Raw genomic sequence first — 20,044 nt, 5'->3', positions numbered from 1 at the left:
TCCAGTTTGATGACTGCTCAGTGTTTCTCGCCAGCAGACCCTTCAGCGGGTTAACACTGCAATTTAGCCAAACACGGCATCTCTTCTCAATCATTGGTTTAATCAACTGCAGCAAAATAAAAACAGCAGCATCAACTACCCTGAGTAACACTGATCCAATCTCTTCATTTCCTCCTTCTAAACCGCCCCCCCACCACCCACTTTCCTGAAGGTGCTGTAACACTACATTCTACACTCGCTCCTTCCCTTCTCTATGAACGGTATGCTTTGTTTGTGTAGCGCTCAAAAAGTAATGCTTTTCACTGTACTCCAATACATGTGACAATAATAAATCAAATCAAATGACTCTCACTGGAGTTCATCTCCTCTGCTGAAGGTTAACAGTTACATCGAATTACATTGAGTCTATAACGCAGAAACAACCTACAGCAGAGTTTGTCCTTCACAGTATTTATATGGCTAACCCCATCAATATAACCTTCTGATCCTATCTCTGTTACAATTCCCCTCAACCACTGGAAGAGTTCCACCTTCCCTCCTCTCTCTGGATAATGTAAGAAGTCTCACAACACCAGGCTAAAGTCCAACAGGTTTATTTGGAATCACGCGCTTTCGGAGCACTGCTCCTTCATCAGGTGAGTCTCAGTGCTCCAAAAGCTCGTGATTCCAAATTAACTGTTGGACTTTAACCTGGGATTGTGAGACTTCTTTCTGTGCTCACCCCAGTCCAACACCGGCATCTTCACATCATCCCTCTGGATAAAGAATTCCCCTTGCCCTGTGAGAGGTCAAGTTGCCTCTGTGAACACATAGTGCCAGCTGACCAACTCAGAATCTACAGTCTTTCTCTAGATCCTGAAATCTGCAGTAGTAAACACTACTTACCCTGAGCTTGCCTGTCACTGTATGACTGGAACAGTCTGCAATGAGAGGCAGGGAGCTGGAACTCTTTGGAGCCATGGCAATGAGTCTGTGCGCTGATCCAGACTATTGAGAGTGTGAGTGAGAATGAGAGCTCTCTGGTCTCAGTAGCTGCCCTATTTAAAGGCTGGAATCAACATGACAGATTGTGGAGCTCTGGCCTCTCTCAGCTTCCCACACTCACTGGCCAATCCCTCCAGGCCCTGCAGGACAAAGGCAGAAGCACTCAGTCTCTATCGACAGGTGGAGGGTGGGAGTGGGGAGGGGGCGGGCGAGGCAGGACAATGTGATGGAGAGGGGGAGGGGACACAGTGAGAGACCCTGGGAAAGTCTCTGTCCAGCTCTCTCACCAACTCCAAGCTGCTGTTCCCCAGGTATCAGAGCCGCCCCATTCTGGTTAAAGGTCACAGGAGGTCAAGCACATGCTGCTTTACGAGGAGAGGGATGGGACAGAGACACAGAGAGGGGCCGGAGAAAGGATCGGGGCTAAGAGAGAGAACGAGAGTTGATCCCCCCCACCACCACCGACCACCCCCCCCTCCCCCCTCCCCCCACCCCCCACCCTCCCAGGCAGATGGATGCAGACATCCACACACTCCTCACAGTCTCCTCCAGGTGCTGCTCACACTGTCGAATAGCTCCACATTCCACACTCTCTGGCCCAGCCTGGACATTCCTTTCCCTCCCTCCAATTTATCCAAGGGGAGGGTCTCTTTATCTCCAGTTGAGGTAAATGCAGATACTGTGCGATAACCCAGCTCCACACTGCTCAGTAACAGCTAAACTTTGACCTCATTTTGGGAGCCCAGCCCCCACCCCTGGCATGGTGTTGGTGGGATTCCCACTTTGCAGGTTGGCAGGGGGTGGGCAGGGGGGTGGGGGGGGTGGTGTTCTCATGTGTCTGCTACCCCTGCCCTTCACGCTGATGAACCTTGCGGGTTTGGAAGGTGCAGCCTGTGGAAGTTTAGTGAGTTCCTGCAGCTGGTATACGTGGCTGTTATAGTTACTACTAGAATCATATAGTGCCTATAGTGCAGAAAGGGGCCATTGGTCCCATCAAGCCTGCACCAACCCTCCGACAGAGCATTTTACCCAGGCCCTATCCCCATAACGCCACATACTTACCATCACCAACACCCCCCCCCCAACAACATCTTTGGACTGTGGGAGGAAACCCACGCAGACACGGGGAGAACATGCAAACTCCACACAGACAGTCACACAAGGAATCGAACTGGCGCCCTGGCACTGTGAGGCATTAGTGCTAACCTGTGTCACCGTGCAGCCTTTGTGACCCTCTGTTAGAAAACAAATTCTCCCTATTCCAGCTGAGATAAACTAAGTGAACAAAGACATAGTGGGGGTAATCCAGTTCCCCCAGTTCAGTATCATTCAATTGTACAGATCCCAGCTAACCTAACCAAACCCTTGTGAACAAGATTACCAATTAATACATTTTTATCTTCTCAAATGAAGATAGGATTATTCTGCAAAAAAGAGACCAACAGGGCAGCAGGATGGTACATTGGTTAGCATTGCTGCCTCACGGTGCCATGGACCCAGGTTCGAATCCTGCCTGGGTCGCTGTCTGTGCAGAGTCTGCAAGCTCTCCCCATGCCTGCATGGGTTTTGTTCGGTTTCCTCCCACAGTCCAAAAGACGTGCTGGTTAGGTGCATTGGCCATGCTAAATCCTTCCTCAGTGTACCCGAACAGGCACCAGGGTATGGCAACAAGGGGATTTTCACAGTAACTTCATTGCAGTGTTAATGTAAGCCAACTTGTGACATTAATAAATAAACTTTAAAGGTCTATCCAGTTCACCATCTCCCACCCTGGTAATCCTCTGTACAATTAGAGTCATTCACTAACCAATGAATTGTGTCACACAATGCAGCAACATTGGAGCGAACCCCACAGATCAGGTCCACCTCAGTCTGGGATCACTCCGGGAGTGGAACCTCAGTCTGGGATCACTCCGGGAGTGAGACCTCAGTCTGGGATCACTCCGGGAGTGGAACCTCAGTCTGGGATCACTCCGGGAGTGAGACCTCAGTCTGGGATCACTCCGGGAGTGGGCCATCAGTCTGGGATCACTCTTGGAGTGGAACCTCAGTCTGGGATCACTCTTGGAGTGGAACCTCAGTCTGGGATCACTCCGGGAGTGGAACCTCAGTCTGGGATCACTCCGGGAGTGAGGCCTCAGTCTGGGATCACTCCGGGAGTGGAACCTCAGTCTGGGATCACTCCGGGAGTGGAACCTCAGTCTGGGATCACTCCGGGAGTGAGACCTCAGTCTGGGATCACTCTTGGAGTGGAACCTCAGTCTGGGATCACTCCGGGAGTGGAACCTCAGTCTGGGATCACTCCGGGAGTGGAACCTCAGTCTGGGATCACTCCGGGAGTGGAACCTCAGTCTGGGATCACTCCGGGAGTGGGACCTCAGTCTGGGATCACTCCGGGAGTGAGACCTCACTCTGGGATCACTCCGGGAGTGAGACCTCAGTCTGGGATCACTCCGGGAGTGAGACCTCAGTCTGGGATCACTCCGGGAGTGGGATCTCAGTCTGGGATCACTCCGGGAGTGAGACCTCAGTCTGGGATCACTCCGGGAGTGGGATCTCAGTCTGGGATCACTCCGGGAGTGGAACCTCAGTCTGGGATCACTCCGGGAGTGAGACCTCAGTCTGGGATCACTCCGGGAGTGGAACCTCAGTCTGGGATCACTCCGGGAGTGAGACCTCAGTCTGGGATCACTCCGGGAGTGGGATCTCAGTCTGGGATCACTCCGGGAGTGAGACCTCAGTCTGGGATCACTCCGGGAGTGGAACCTCAGTCTGGGATCACTCCGGGAGTGGAACCTCAGTCTGGGATCACTCCGGGAGTGGAACCTCAGTCTGGGATCACTCCGGGAGTGAGACCTCAGTCTGGGATCACTCCGGGAGTGAGACCTCAGTCTGGGATCACTTCAGGAGTGGGATCTCAGTCTGGAATCACTCCGGGAGTGAGACCTCAGTCTGGGATCACTCCGGGAGTGAGACCTCAGTCTGGGATCACTCCGGGAGTGAGACCTCAGTCTGGGATCACTCCGGGAGTGGGATCTCAGTCTGGGATCACTCCGGGAGTGGGATCTCAGTCTGGGATCACTCCGGGAGTGGGATCTCAGTCTGGGATCACTCCGGGAGTGAGACCTCAGTCTGGGATCACTCCGGGAGTGGGATCTCAGTCTGGGATCACTCCGGGAGTGGGACCTCAGTCTGGGATCACTCCGGGAGTGAGACCTCAGTCTGGGATCACTCCGGGAGTGGGACCTCAGTCTGGGATCACTCCGGGAGTGGGATCTCAGTCTGGATCACTCCGGGAATGGGATCTCAGTCTGGGATCACTCCGGGAATGGGATCTCAGTCTGGGATCACTCCGGGAGTGGGATCTCAGTCTGGGATCACTCCGGGAATGGGATCTCAGTCTGGGATCACTCCGGGAATGGGATCTCAGTCTGGGATCACTCCGGGAGTGGGACTTCAGTCTGGGATCACTCTGGAAGTGGGACTTCAGTCTGGGATCACTCCGGGAATGGGATCTCAGCCTGGGATTGCTCCCAGAGTGTTAAATCAATGGATGTGATGTTTGAAATGTTCAGAAGGTTTCGAGCAGGAAATTTGAAAGTTTGGGCTTGGTATTATTTGTTAATGAAGCTGATAGTCGGGCTGGGATGCAGAGTCTCCTGTCAGTGACACAGCAATAAGCATTCCCACTGCTGTCCAGCAGGGAGCAGTATCAGTCTGCAGTGTTACTGTGTTCTGTCAGGGCTGAGACACAACAATCAGTAACTGTAATGCGGACAGTGAGAAAACAGCTCCAAGATTGATACAAAATACTTTATTAGTGAATGCACAAAACATCCAGATAACAATATCAAGAGGTTACTGCAATATGTGTCACACAATGATCATATAAAAGTAAAACGCTTTAACAAAAACAACACAAGATTGTGCAGAAATAGTATTATCCCACTTTCAACTGTAGGTTTATAAAAAATCTGCTAAGCTCCTCCTCTCCTGAAGGTGCTGATTCTCACTGGGGTTCAGTCCCTCTCCTGAAGGTGCTGACTCTCACTGGGGTTCAGTCCCTCTCCTGAAGGTGCTGACTCTCACTGGGGTTCAGTCCCTCTCCTGAAGGTGCTGACTCTCACTGGGGTTCAGTCCCTCTCCTGAAGGTGCTGACTCTCACTGGGGTTCAGTCCCTCTCCTGAAGGTGCTGACTCTCACTGGGGTTCAGTCCCTCTCCTGAAGGTGCTGACTCTCACTGGGGTTCAGCTCCTCTCCTGAAGGTGCTGACTCTCACTGGGGTTCAGTCCCTCTCCTGAAGGTGCTGATTCTCACTGGGGTTCAGTCCCTCTCCTGAAGGTGCTGACTCTCACTGGGGTTCAGTCCCTCTCCTGAAGGTGCTGACTCTCACTGGGGTTCAGCTCCTCTCCTGAAGGTGCTGACACTCACTGGGGTTCAGCTCCTCTCCTGAAGGTGCTGACTCTCATTGGGGTTCAGTCCCTCTCCTGAAGGTGCTGACTCTCACTGGGGTTCAGCTCCTCTCCTGAAGGTGCTGACACTCACTGGGGTTCAGTCCCTCTCCTGAAGGTGCTGACTCTCATTGGGGTTCAGTCCCTCTCCTGAAGGTGCTGACTCTCACTGGGGTTCAGCTCCTCTCCTGAAGGTGCTGACACTCACTGGGGTTCAGTCCCTCTCCTGAAGGTGCTGACTCTCACTGGGGTTCAGTCCCTCTCCTGAAGGTGCTGACTCTCACTGGGGTTCAGTCCCTCTCCTGAAGGTGCTGACTCTCACTGGGGTTCAGCTCCTCTCCTGAAGGTGCTGACTCTCACTGGGGTTCAGTCCCTCTCCTGAAGGTGCTGACTCTCACTGGGGTTCAGTCCCTCTCCTGAAGGTGCTGACTCTCACTGGGGTTCAGGATCACAGGTTCCAGGCTCTCTCCATTGTCTCACACCCAAGTAACCTTTCGTTCTGTGTGAGTCTGAACAATCGGAGTTGACAGATTATTCAACCATGGGGGGATCACAGCTAAGCCTGTTCTCGACCTCACCAGACATGAACACACGTATGTACACATACATAATGTACACACACTCATGCATGTACACTCAGACACACAAACGTACACACAAGCACACACATAGGGGCACACACACACACACGTGCACAAACATGTGTGTACACATACACACACCACAGTGACACACACATAAACCCTCCACCTGAAGTCACTGGATATTAATCAAGGTGCGGTGACCCTGGCTGAACTTTCACCTCACTAACTTATGGGAACTGAGGCCAACAGTCTAGCCAATGGGCTGTCCTGTCTGTGAGCCACTAACTGAACACAGGCCCTGGATCATTCCCAGGGGGCTTCCTGCTTTGTGGAATTCTCCACATTGGTAATTTCATCTCCCTCCTGCCTGTGGAGTCACACTTTCTCTCTCACACCCAGATTGCAGCAATGAATGAGTTCTTATCTGAAGCAGAGTAACAATCAAATTCACATTAATCACTGAGTCTGGCTGGGGTCTCACAGGACGGAGTCTCTGGGAGGCTGACGGTGGGCCCACTGGGTCCCTCACCCCCTCCGCTTGCTCCGAGCAGTCTCTGCAGCAGGTCTGGTGAAGCTGTCATCTTGCCCTGGCGGGCTGACAGGAAGCAGCGGGTCTGCCGCAGACACTGGGAGTAACCATCATTGTGATCCTGCAGAGGACATCAAGCTGAGGGAGCAGACACTGGAAGGAGGAGAGGAGACAGGGGTTAGAGTTCAGATTTCACAACAAATGTATTTCAATCCTTTAAAATTCCCTAACATGATTCCTGTTCCACACTCACTGTATCTGCTCTCTCTCTGACTCTCTCCCTCTCTCTCTGTCTCTCTCCTTCTCTCTCTCTCTCTCTGTCTCTCTCTCTCTGTCTCTCTCTCTCTCCCTCTGTCTCCCTCTCTCTCTCTGTTTCCCTCTCTCTGTCTCTGTCTCCCTCTGTCTCTCTCTCTCCCTCTGTCTCTCTCCCTCTCTCTGTCTCCCTCTCTCTCTCTGTCTCCCTTTCTCTCTCTGTCTCCCTCTCTCTCTCTGTCTCCCTTTCTCTCTCTGTCTCCCTTTCTCTCTCTGTCTCCCTCTCTCTGTCTCTCTCTCTCCCTCTGTCTCTCTGTCTCCCTCTGTCTCTGTCTCTCTCTCTCCCTCTGTCTCTCTCTCTCCCTCTGTCTCCCTCTCTCTGTCTCTCTCTCTCTCTCTGTCTCTCTCCCTCTGTCTCTCTGTCTCCCTCCCTCTGTCTCTCTCTCTCCCTCTGTCTCTCTCTCTCTCTGTCCCTCCCACTAACCTCCTGGCTAATATTGCTGATAATGCGGCTCAAAGCTGGAACGTTCCTGGCTCTGTGAATCTTCCCAAACAGTGTCACTAAAACAGATATTCTGCTTATTGTCAGAGTGTTTTTGTGGGATTTTGCAGTGCATAAATTAGCTGCCAGATTTCCATGTTAAAATAAGGGCCACACCTTCAAAATTATTTCATCAGCTGTAAAGCACTGTGGGGTATCCTATGGATGTAGAAGGTGCTACATAAATGTAAGTCTTTCTTTCCAATATTACACTCACTCACAGCCAAACCCAATGATCTCTCAAACCTCTTCCTTTTTCATGTTAATAAACAGTGGGTATCTTCATAGAATCCCTACAGTGCAGAAGGAGGCCATTCATAGAACTTTACAGCGCAGTACAGGTCCTTTGGCCTTCGATGTTGCACCAACCTGTGAAAACCAATCTAAAGCCCGTCTAACCTACACTATTTCAATATCATCCATATGTTTATCCAGTGACCATTTAAATGCCCTTAATGTTGGTGAGTCCACTACTGTTGCAGGCAGGGCATTCCACGTCCTTATTACTCTCTGAGTAAAGAACCTAGAACATAAGAAATAGGAGCAGGAGTAGGCCATCTAGCCCTTCGAGCCTGCCCCGCCATTCAATAAGATCATGGCTGATCTGTCGTGTCTCAGTTCCACATTCCCGCCCTCTCCCCATAACCCTTAATCCCCTCGCTTATCAAAAACCCATCAACCCGCGTCTTAAAAATATTTAGCGAGGCAGCCTCCACCACTTCAACGGGCAGAGAATTCCAGAGATTCACCACCCTCTGACATCTGTCCCATTCAGCCCAACAAGCCTGCACCGAAGACAATCCCACCCAGCCCCTATCCCCGTGACCCCGTGTATTTACCTTCCTAATCCCCCTGACACAAAAGGTTAATTTAGCATGGTCAATTCACCTAATCTGTACATCTATGCACTGTGGGAAGAAACCAGAACATCTGGAGGAAACCCACACAGACACAGGGAAAACATACAAGCTCTACACAGACAGTGACCTGAGGCTGGAATCGAACCTGGCTCCCTGGCTCGGTGAGGTAGCAGTGCTAACCACTGGGCCACCATGACAGCTTAACTTCCAGAAATGCTTGAATCAGACTCTGAGCCGTCACCCAGAGGAGCAGCAAACACTCACCCAACAAGTGCTGCTTCTTCAGCAAACTCACAGACATCTCCAGGATATCGACTCTCTCTGCTTTACTCATCCCCTGGTCTTTGTGAAACTCTGTCTGCAGCAACGCCTTCAGCTGCAGGAAGCTCCAGTTTATTCCAGCTCTCCGTCTCTTCACCACCATCTGTTCCATCAGCTGCTGAAAACACACAGAGAGAATCACTGAATCAGCAATCGGCACAAACCCTCACACTCCGCTCTGTCGCTGCCTCATTCCAAAAGGAATGCTCTGAAATGCTAATACTGAGAAATCCCTGTGCCCCCCCCCCCCCCCCACTCCTCCCCCCATTCTCACTCACTAGGCCCTGTTCTCTGGGGTTGATCGGGTTACCCATGCATTCCAGTGTTTGTAGATAGGGCAGGGTGCTGAGGGACATGGCTGTCAGAGTGTGGGGTGAGGCACGCTCTGTGGGGGCGGGGGGGGAGGGGGGGCGCTGTGAGTGATCCAGCTTGCTGGGCTCAGTCTCAGCAGCTGCTGGATTTAAAGGCTGGAATGAAGCAGAGAGTGTGGGTCTCTGCTGCCTCCCTGATTCCCACACTCCCCGGCCAATCCCCCCACTCACCCACAGGACAATAGGCGTGTGCCTGGCTACACGGGGAATTAGTGACGGGATCTGCCTCTGTATTGTGGGCAGGAGCCGCTGAGTCCCTGAGAGCCATCTGGGCAGCAAGTGTGTCTCACAAATCCCAGGATATTAATGTCAGCCCAAAGTCACACATCCTGGGAAAGTGAGAGGCAGAGGGAGCAGTGGGACAGCTCCGATTACTGAATGAATGAAAGCTTCTCCCTAACATCTGGCCTTAGAGAATCTGGCATTGAGAATCACACCCATGTTTTGGTAATATTATGATGTGGGTATGCCGGCGTTGGACTGGCGTAAACACAGTAAAAAGTCTGACAACACCAGGTTTTAGTCCAACCTATTTATTTGATAATATACTCACAAGCTTTCGAGGGGACTGCCTCTTCGTCAGGTGAATGGGCCCCAGAGGCAGTCCCCTCGAAAGCTTGTGAGTATATTATCAAATAAATAGGTTGGACTAAAACCTGGTGTTGTCAGACTTTTTACTTGGTAATATTAGACATTGCTTTGCCAGCTTAAAGGGACATGCACCTGACAGGTGAGCAGTGTTACCGGCCAGACTGACAACATGGTCTGTGTCACTTTAATCAGGACTGCCATGGAACCAGGTTTGTGACGGGATTCGAAAACAAACCAAGAATTTGCATTTCTCTAGCACCTTTCATGATCCAAAGTCATCCCAAAGTACTTCACAGCTGATGAAGTACTTTTAAAATGTAGTCGCTTTTGTAATGTTGGTAAAAATGGCCTCCAGGGTATACACAGCAAGATCCCACAAATAGCAACATGACAATGATCGGATGTTCTGTTTTTACTTGTCGGTTGATGGATAAATCTTTGCCAGGGCACTGGGTAAAGCTCCCGTTCCCTTCATACTAACTCCATGGATTCTTCCATACCCACTGAAAGGGCAGATCAGGCGTTGGTTCAATGTCACAACTAAAGACAGCACCTCTGACAGTGCAGCACTCCCTCAGCACAGCACTGGGAATGTCAGCCTGGATCCTGGGCTCAAATCCCTGGAAAGATTCCACTCTTCACATCGGGGCAGGGGGAGGATGTTGGGGGACCTTGAGCCTGCAATCTCCCTGTGTGGGATCACTGGTGTGGATACAAAATCTGGGAAGAATTGGGAATCCCTCTCAGGCTCAAGGTCCCGATGTGAGCCCCCCCCCCCCAAACACACAGACTGAGACTGAGCCCAGCAAGCTGGATCACTCACAGCGCCCCCCCCCCCCCCGCCCCCACAGAGCGTGCCTCACCCCACACTCTGACAGCCATGTCCCTCAGCACCCTGCCCTATCTACAAACACTGGAATGCATGGGTAACCCGATCAACCCCAGAGAACAGGGCCTAGTGAGTGAGAATGGGGGGAGGAGTGGGGGGGGGGGGGGGCACAGGGATTTCTCAGTATTAGCATTTCAGAGCATTCCTTTTGGAATGAGGCAGCGACAGAGCGGAGTGTGAGGGTTTGTGCCGATTGCTGATTCAGTGATTCTCTCTGTGTGTTTTCAGCAGCTGATGGAACAGATGGTGGTGAAGAGACGGAGAGCTGGAATAAACTGGAGCTTCCTGCAGCTGAAGGCGTTGCTGCAGACAGAGTTTCACAAAGACCAGGGGATGAGTAAAGCAGAGAGAGTCGATATCCTGGAGATGTCTGTGAGTTTGCTGAAGAAGCAGCACTTGTTGGGTGAGTGTTTGCTGCTCCTCTGGGTGACGGCTCAGAGTCTGATTCAAGCATTTCTGGAAGTTAAGCTGTCATGGTGGCCCAGTGGTTAGCACTGCTACCTCACCGAGCCAGGGAGCCAGGTTCGATTCCAGCCTCAGGTCACTGTCTGTGTAGAGCTTGTATGTTTTCCCTGTGTCTGTGTGGGTTTCCTCCAGATGTTCTGGTTTCTTCCCACAGTGCATAGATGTACAGATTAGGTGAATTGACCATGCTAAATTAACCGTTTGTGTCAGGGGGATTAGGAAGGTAAATACACGGGGTCACGGGGATAGGGGCTGGGTGGGATTGTCTTCGGTGCAGGCTTGTTGGGCTGAATGGGACAGATGTCAGAGGGTGGTGAATCTCTGGAATTCTCTGCCCGTTGAGGTGGTGGAGGCTGCCTCGCTAAATATTTTTAAGACGCGGGTTGATGGGTTTTTGATAAGCGAGGGGATTAAGGGTTATGGGGAGAGGGCGGGAATGTGGAACTGAGACACGACAGATCAGCCATGATCTTATTGAATGGCGGGGCAGGCTCGAAGGGCTAGATGGCCTACTCCTGCTCCTATTTCTTATGTTCTAGGTTCTTTACTCAGAGAGTAATAAGGACGTGGAATGCCCTGCCTGCAACAGTAGTGGACTCACCAACATTAAGGGCATTTAAATGGTCACTGGATAAACATATGGATGATATTGAAATAGTGTAGGTTAGACGGGCTTTAGATTGGTTTTCACAGGTTGGTGCAACATCGAAGGCCAAAGGACCTGTACTGCGCTGTAAAGTTCTATGAATGGCCTCCTTCTGCACTGTAGGGATTCTATGAAGATACCCACTGTTTATTAACATGAAAAAGGAAGAGGTTTGAGAGATCATTGGGTTTGGCTGTGAGTGAGTGTAATATTGGAAAGAAAGACTTACATTTATGTAGCACCTTCTACATCCATAGGATACCCCACAGTGCTTTACAGCTGATGAAATAATTTTGAAGGTGTGGCCCTTATTTTAACATGGAAATCTGGCAGCTAATTTATGCACTGCAAAATCCCACAAAAACACTCTGACAATAAGCAGAATATCTGTTTTAGTGACACTGTTTGGGAAGATTCACAGAGCCAGGAACGTTCCAGCTTTGAGCCGCATTATCAGCAATATTAGCCAGGAGGTTAGTGGGAGGGACAGAGAGAGAGAGAGACAGAGGGAGAGAGAGAGACAGAGGGAGGGAGACAGAGAGACAGAGGGAGAGAGACAGAGAGAGAGAGAGAGACAGAGAGAGGGAGACAGAGGGAGAGAGAGAGACAGAGGGAGAGAGAGAGACAGAGACAGAGGGAGACAGAGAGACAGAGGGAGAGAGAGAGACAGAGAGAGGGAGACAGAGAGAGAAAGGGAGACAGAGAGAGAAAGGGAGACAGAGAGAGAGAGGGAGACAGAGAGAGAAAGGGAGACAGAGAGAGAGAGGGAGACAGAGAGAGGGAGAGAGACAGAGGGAGAGAGAGAGACAGAGGGAGACAGAGACAGAGAGAGGGAAACAGAGAGAGAGAGGGAGACAGAGGGAGAGAGAGAGAGACAGAGAGAGAGAGACAGAGAGAGAGAGAGAGAAGGAGAGAGACAGAGAGAGAGGGAGAGAGTCAGAGAGAGAGCAGATACAGTGAGTGTGGAACAGGAATCATGTTAGGGAATTTTAAAGGATTGAAATACATTTGTTGTGAAATCTGAACTCTAACCCCTGTCTCCTCTCCTCCTTCCAGTGTCTGCTCCCTCAGCTTGATGTCCTCTGCAGGATCACAATGATGGTTACTCCCAGTGTCTGCGGCAGACCCGCTGCTTCCTGTCAGCCCGCCAGGGCAAGATGACAGCTTCACCAGACCTGCTGCAGAGACTGCTCGGAGCAAGCGGAGGGGGTGAGGGACCCAGTGGGCCCACCGTCAGCCTCCCAGAGACTCCATCCTGTGAGACCCCAGCCAGACTCAGTGATTAATGTGAATTTGATTGTTACTCTGCTTCAGATAAGAACTCATTCATTGCTGCAATCTGGGTGTGAGAGAGAAAGTGTGACTCCACAGGCAGGAGGGAGATGAAATTACCAATGTGGAGAATTCCACAAAGCAGGAAGCCCCCTGGGAATGATCCAGGGCCTGTGTTCAGTTAGTGGCTCACAGACAGGACAGCCCATTGGCTAGACTGTTGGCCTCAGTTCCCATAAGTTAGTGAGGTGAAAGTTCAGCCAGGGTCACCGCACCTTGATTAATATCCAGTGACTTCAGGTGGAGGGTTTATGTGTGTGTCACTGTGGTGTGTGTATGTGTACACACATGTTTGTGCACGTGTGTGTGTGTGTGCCCCTATGTGTGTGCTTGTGTGTACGTGTGTCTTAGTGTAGACACATGTGTGTGTATATGTGTGTGTGTGCACACTTGCATGTTTGTGTGTGTATGTTTGTGTCTAGGTGTATACACATGCATGAGAGTGCATGCGTGTGTGCGTGTGTGTTCCCATCTGGTGAGGTCGAGAACAGGCTTAGCTGTGATCCTCCCACGGTTGAAAAACCAGTCAACTCCAATTGTTCAGACTCACACAGAACAAAAGGTTACTTGGGTGTGAGACAATGGAGAGAGCCTGGAACCTGTGACCTTGAACCCCAGTGAGAGTCAGCACCTTCAGGACGGGATGGATCAGCAATCTGTTACACTATAATATTGAATTTCTGTGAACTTCTGGTATCTCGTGTGTAGTTGCTTCTTTGAAGGAGTGTCAGTATTTCTACCCAAAATGTTACCCTGTAACAGTGCTGGATCAGAGACAGACTGAGTTTACAAACCATGCCATTGAATAGTCTCAATATTTGAAACTCTCAATTGCAAAGTAATTTTTTGTGCAAACAAGTGTTTGAATACTGGAAAATTTTGGAAATAAATGGAAAAGAGCAACTGAGACTAATTGGATAGTTCAACCAAAGGGTTGGCATTTCCACGATGGGCTGAATGGCCTCCTTTGTCATTTTGGCACTCTAAGATTTTTTAAGTCTGAAAGGAAATTAAAATAAAATATTTTAGTGGAATGTTATCGTGGAATAAATTTTGTATTGTGGGAATATTTTGATAATAAATTTGAAATCTTGTTTTATTATACATACACCCTGAAATAGACACACACACATTCCTGGACATTGACACACACTGACACACACCCAGACATAGACACAACACAAGCACCCAGACTGACACACGCACCCAGACATAGACACACAGAGGCACCCAGACTGAAACACACACATAGACACCCCAACTGACACATGTATGATAACAGGTAAAGACACATATTCAGAGAGATAGAGATGTACAGACACGTGTGCACACACGTTGGGGCTGAACAGTATCAGCTAAGCAATCCTCACTGATCACCCAGTAAGAGCCTCAATGAAACTTGGTCAGCTCTGCCTGTTGCTCTCCTCCCAGAAAGCGCTGGTCTTCATTCTGTGGCCCACTTCACTATTCCCCACACAACCTCAGCCCTTCCACAAGTCAAATTCACCCCAACTCAGTAATGTGTATTGTGAGGGTGACTGGACCCCCCAGGGCAGTGAGGGAGGGGAATTGGTTCACATTTTTCGGTGCATCTTTGAATTTTGACCTTACTCTGGTTTGAAAACCAATTTTGTTAAATCTGCCTCCCCGTAATCACATGGGCTTTTACTCAGTACCTTCTGAAAGTGAAAGTAAAGTGAGCTGGAGAGGAGAGGCCAGTTTGTCAGGTCGACATGTTGAAGTGTGAGAGATTTCTGAGCACCCCAGAGGGGGGATTCAGCTTCGAGAACTGCAGTAGGTGAGCAGAGGGAGAGGGGGTGGGAAGAGGAGAATTAAATCCCTGGATAATGACCAAGGAGTAAAGATTGAAGCTGGGCAGGCTTTTAGAAACACTTCCGTGATGGCAGCCTGCTGGTGCCCAGTTCTTGCCCTGCGATCAGCATTGATGTTGGGAGAGAGTCTCGGGGGAGAGCTCTGACCCCCCCACCCCCCACCTCAGACTGCCTGACTGGCTTTAGGGAGCTGTGATATCCCCGGGCTGGGATATATTTTAAACAATTCTTGGCAGATGGAAACTGAAAGTAAGACATTTCCTGAATGACTGGCAGATTCAGCGTGTGACTGTTTTGTCCAGATTGTGACCAACTACAGGAATATCCTCCCAACCTGACAAACTCGAACAGAAAGGGAATGCTTTGTGACATGGAGCTTGTTCTCTCTCATTGACAGCACAAGGAACCGAGAATTCCCAGTCCCTACTGCACCCCTCCTTCCAACTCCCCTCCCCTTTCCCTCTCCTCACACTCTGCCCTCTCCTCCCATCCCCCTCCCCCCCTCTGACCCCATCCCCTCCCCCCCTCACCCCTCTGACCCCATCCCCTCCCCCCCCTCACCCCTCTGACCCCATCCCCTCCCCCATCCCCTCCCCCCCTCACCCCTCTGACCCCATCCCCTCCCCCCCTCAACCCTCTGACCCCATCCCCTTCCCCCCCTCACCCCTCTGACCCCATCCCCTCCCCCCTCACCCCTCTGACCCCATCCCCCTCACCCCTCTGACCCCATCCCCTCCCCCCTCACCCCTCTGACCCCATCCCCTCCCCCCCTCACCCCTCTGACCCCATCCCTCCCCCCTCACCCCTCTGACCCCATCCCTCCCCCTCACCCCTCTGACCCCATCCCCTCCCCCCTCCCCTCTGACCCCATCCCTTCCCCCCTCACCCCTCTGACCCCATCCCCTCCCCCCTCACCCCTCTGACCCCATCCCTCCCCCTCACCCCTCTGACCCCATCCCCTCCCCCCTCACCCCTCTGACCCCATCCCCTCCCCCCCTCACCCCTCTGACCCCATCCCCTTCCCCCCTCACCCCTCTGACCCCATCCCCTCCCCCCTCACCCCTCTGACCCCATCCCCTTCACCCCCTCACCCCTCTGACCCCATCCCCTCCCCCCCTCACCCCTCTGACCCCATCCCCTCACCCCTCACCCCTCTGACCCCATCCCCTCCCCCCTCACCCCTCTGACCCCATCCCCTCACCCCTCACCCCTCTGACCCCATCCCCTCCCCCTCACCCCTCTGACCCCATCCCCTCCCCCTCACCCCTCTGACCCCATCCCCTCACCCCTCACCCCTCTGACCCCATCCCTCCCCCCTCACCCCTCTGACCCCATCCCCTCCCCCCTCACCCCTCTGACCCCATCCCCTTCCCCTCACCCCTCTGACCCCATCCCCCTCACCCCTCTGACCCCATCCCCCTCACCCTCTGACCCCATCCCCTCCCCCCTCACCCCTCTGACCCCATCCCCTCACCCCTCACCCCTCTGACCCCATCCCCTCACCCCTTACCCCTCTGACCCCATCCCCTCACCCCTCACCCCTCTGACCCCATCCCCTCACCCCTCACCCCTCTGACCCCATCTCCTCCCCCCTCACCCCTCTGACCCCATCCCCTCCCCCCTCACCCCTCTGACCCCATCCCCCTCACCCCTCTGACCCCATCCCCTCACCCCTCACCCTCTGACCCCATCCCTCACCCCTCTGACCCCATCCCCTCCCCCCCTCACCCCTCTGACCCCATCCCCTCACCCCTCTGACCCCATCCCCTTCCCCCCCTCACCCTCTGACCCCATCCCCTCACCCCTCACCCCTCTGACCCCATCCCCTCCCCCTCACCCCTCTGTCCCCATCCCCTCCCCCCTCACCCCTCTGACCCCATCCCCTCCCCCCCTCACCCCTCTGACCCCATCCCCTCCCCCCTCACCCCTCTGACCCCATCCCCTTCCCCCCCTCACCCCTCTGACCCCATCCCCTTCCCCCTCACCCCTCTGACCCATCCCTCACCCCTCACCCCTCTGACCCCATCCTCCCCCCCTCACCCCTCTGACCCCATCCCCTTCACCCCTCACCCCTCTGACCCCATCCCCTCCCCCCTCACCCCTCTGACCCCATCCCCTCACCCCTCTGACCCCATCCCCTCCCCCCCTCTCCCCTCTGACCCCATCCCCTTCCCCCCTCACCCCTCTGACCCCATCCCCTTCCCCCCTCACCCCTCTGACCCCATCCCCTCACCCCTCACCCCTCTGACCCCATCCCTCCCCCTCACCCCTCTGACCCCATCCCCTTCACCCCTCTGACCCCATCCCCTCCCCCCCTCACCCCTCTGACCCCATCCCCTTCCCCCCTCACCCCTCTGACCCCATCCCCTTCCCCCCTCACCCCTCTGACCCATCCCCTTCCCCCCTCACCCCTCTGACCCCATCCCCTCCCCCCTCACCCCTCTGACCCCATCCCCCTCACCCCTCTGACCCCATCCCTTCACCCCTCACCCCTCTGACCCCATCCCCTTCCCCCCTCACCCTCTGACCCCATCCCCTTCCCCTCACCCCTCTGACCCCATCCCCTTCCCCCTCACCCCTCTGACCCCATCCCCTTCCCCCTTCACCCTCTGACCCCATCCCTTCCCCCCTCACCCCTCTGACCCCATCCCCTCCCCCCCTCACCCCTCTGACCCCATCCCCTCCCCCCTCACCCCTCTGACCCCATCCCCTTTCCCCCTCACCCCTCTGACCCCATTCCCTCCCCCCTCACCCCTCTGACCCCATCCCCTCCCCCCTCACCCCTCTGACCCCATCCCCATCCCCCTCACCCTCTGACCCCATCCCCTCCCCCCTCACCCTCTGACCCCATCCCCTCCCCCCCTCTCCCCCCTCTGACCCCATCCCCTTCCCCCCTCACCCCTCTGACCCCTCCCCTTCCCCCCCTCACCCCTCTGACCCCATCCCCTCACCCCTCACCCCTCTGACCCCATCCCCTCCCCCCCTCACCCCTCTGACCCATCCCCTTCACCCCTCTGACCCCATCCCCTCCCCCTCACCCCTCTGACCCCATCCCCTCCCCCCTCACCCCTCTGACCCCATCCCCTTCACCCCTCTGACCCCATCCCCTCCCCCCTCACCCTCTGACCCCATCCCCTTCCCCCCCTCACCCCTCTGACCCCATCCCCTCCCCCCCTCACCCCTCTGACCCCATCCCCCTCACCCTCTGACCCCATCCCTTCACCCCCTCACCCCTCTGACCCCATCCCCTTCCCCCTCACCCCTCTGACCCCATCCCCTCCCCCCTCACCCCTCTGACCCCATCCCCTCACCCCTCTGACCCCATCCCTTCACCCCCTCACCCCTCTGACCCCATCCCCTTCCCCCTCACCCCTCTGACCCCATCCCCCTTCCCCCTGACCCCTCTGACCCCATCCCCCTCACCCCTCTGACCCCATCCCTTCACCCCTCACCCCTCTGACCCCATCCCCTTCCCCCTCACCCCCTCTGACCCCATCCCCTCCCCCCTCACCCCTCTGACCCCATCCCTCCCCCCCTCACCCTCTGACCCCATCCCCTTCACCCCCTCACCCCTCTGACCCCTCCCCTCCCCCCTCACCCCTCTGACCCCATCCCCTTCACCCCTCACCCCTCTGACCCCATCCCCTCCCCCCCTCACCCCTCTGACCCCACCCCCTCGCTCCTTTGTTCTTCTCCTAGACTTAGAACAGAAATTAAATCCCTTCAGTGAAGCAGGCCATTCAGTCCATCAAGTCTATACTGACTCATCTGACCCAGACCCTATTCCCATAACCGCATGTATTTACCCTGTTCATTCACCCTGAAACTAAGGCATGGCCAATCAACTTAACCTGCACATCTTCAGACTGTGGGAGGAAACCGGAGCACCCAGAGGAAGCCCACGTAAACATGGGGAGAATGTGCAAACTCCACACAGACAGTGACCCAAGGCTGGAATTGAACACGGGTCCCTGCGCTGTGAGGTAGCAGTTCTAACCACTGTGCCACTGTATCACCCCCACCATGGAGTGAAGGGTCTTTCTGGTCCCCTTCACTCCCTCACTCCTCTCATCCTCTCCTGTGAGGGTGCTGGCTTTCATGGAGGAACAGCTCATCAGGGTCCACTTCACTTCAGCTGCTTCATGATACAGTTTTGACACACTGACAGTGAGTGCCTGCAGCTAATATAACTGTGAGGTGAGGGGTTTGTGTTATAGCTGGATCCATCCCATCCCCACCCTCTGCCCCCGGCTCTGCCCTACTGGTCATATTGTCCAGCAAGGGGGAGCGCAGTGATAAACAGTGACCCCCCCCATTGACTCAGTAATCCCTGTGTGAACTTCATTCATTCAATACAGAGCCAGGGTTCAGAGGAACCTGCCAGCAGGTCAACACAGGTAACCTCTCACAACCCGGCCATTTCCAATATTAGAAAGAAAGTCTCAATCTGCATTTACAAAAGGATTTCCACATCCTCGGTACCTTCCAAAGTTCTTCCCAAGTCATTTCCATCTTCTTAATGTGCAGTCACTGCAATTGTGTAAGAAACACAGCAGCCAATTTTCACACAGCAAGATCCCACAACCAGATGAGGACCAGTTCATCTGTTTTTGTGATGTTGATTGGGGGATGAATATTGGCCAAGATGCGGGGAGAACTCCCCTGTTCTCCTTCAAAGTGGTGCTGTGGGGGTCACTTACTGCCCCGTGAGGGACAGGCAGGGGCTGAGTTTAATGTCTCAATTAATGGACTGTACACCACCACTTCAGGAGTGTTAGCCCAGCTTGAGTAGTGTACAGGGATTTGAATTCATAAGGTGAGATTGTGATTAGCTGGAGCTCTGCAGAACAGGTCAGTAAACTCTCCCCTGACCTGCTCCCTCTCTCCCTTACTCTCTGCTGTCTTCAGCTCACACCTCCTGTGTCTTTCAGGAATGCAGCACTGGAGAAAGAACTGCAGCAAATGGGTTACAAACCCCCGAAAGCGAAGAAGACAGGGACCACTATTACCATTACCGGCATCATCTTCAAGGTAAATCCTCACCAACAACTCATATTTACCAATCCTTTAAATACCCTTGAAGCCTCTACGAATTAAAGTTTAATAAAGGGACACAACTCCGTCAACAATAACCCAGAGACAAAAATTGTAGGGGCATTAACAAATATATTGTGTTTTATCTTTTATTTCACTCAACTCGATGAGTCTGGAGCCAGTAATTAACATATCATTTACCACACAACCCAGTTTACCTGTTTCTGACACCGAGCTCCCGGTATCGGTGGCACAATGGTTAGCACTGCTGCCTTACAGTGCCGGGGACCTGGGTTTAATTCCTGGCTTGAGTCACTGTCCTCGTGTCTGCGTGGGTTTCCTCCGGGTGCTCCGGTTTCCCC

General features: G+C 53.5%; 3 protein-coding genes across 5 annotated transcripts in view; 2 read left to right on the top strand and 1 right to left on the bottom strand.

The window, feature by feature from the left end:
- Positions 1-5,801: 5,801 nt before the first annotated feature.
- LOC145360271 (transcription factor HES-5-like) lies at positions 5,802-8,849 on the bottom strand. 2 transcript variants are annotated; one of them, XM_080215385.1, is made up of 3 exons: positions 8,801-8,849; positions 8,466-8,637; positions 5,802-6,701 (listed from the first exon to the last, which is right to left on the bottom strand). In XM_080215385.1, exons 1-3 carry the CDS (start codon positions 8,834-8,836, stop codon positions 6,682-6,684), a joined length of 228 nt encoding a protein of 75 aa, XP_080071511.1. In that variant the 5' UTR covers positions 8,837-8,849; the 3' UTR covers positions 5,802-6,681. The 2 variants fall into 2 exon arrangements, with proteins under 2 accessions (XP_080071511.1, XP_080071510.1); XM_080215384.1 differs by having other exon boundaries at positions 8,466-8,640; positions 8,801-8,845.
- A 1,544-nt stretch (positions 8,850-10,393) lies between these two features.
- Positions 10,394-12,649, top strand: LOC145360142 (transcription factor HES-5-like). 2 transcript variants are annotated; one of them, XM_080215120.1, is made up of 3 exons: positions 10,394-10,442; positions 10,605-10,776; positions 12,541-12,649. In XM_080215120.1, exons 1-3 carry the CDS (start codon positions 10,407-10,409, stop codon positions 12,558-12,560), a joined length of 228 nt encoding a protein of 75 aa, XP_080071246.1. In that variant the 5' UTR covers positions 10,394-10,406; the 3' UTR covers positions 12,561-12,649. The 2 variants fall into 2 exon arrangements, with proteins under 2 accessions (XP_080071246.1, XP_080071245.1); XM_080215119.1 differs by having other exon boundaries at positions 10,398-10,442; positions 10,602-10,776.
- A 1,851-nt stretch (positions 12,650-14,500) lies between these two features.
- The window catches only part of LOC145360249 (proteasome subunit beta type-7-like), a 40,875-nt gene continuing 35,331 nt past the window's right edge, over positions 14,501-20,044 (top strand). Inside the window, exons 1-2 of the mRNA XM_080215327.1 lie at positions 14,501-14,614; positions 19,580-19,679. Coding sequence (XP_080071453.1) covers positions 14,550-14,614; positions 19,580-19,679 — 165 coding nt within the window. The 5' untranslated portion in view covers positions 14,501-14,549. The remainder of the gene's footprint in view (positions 14,615-19,579; positions 19,680-20,044) is intronic.

Source organism: Carcharhinus amblyrhynchos, chromosome 30 (genome assembly GCF_965287045.1).
Source record: "Carcharhinus amblyrhynchos chromosome 30, sCarAmb.v2.hapA, whole genome shotgun sequence".
Classification (NCBI taxonomy): Eukaryota; Metazoa; Chordata; class Chondrichthyes; order Carcharhiniformes; family Carcharhinidae; genus Carcharhinus; species Carcharhinus amblyrhynchos.
This window is presented reverse-complemented; position numbering and strand designations above follow the sequence as displayed.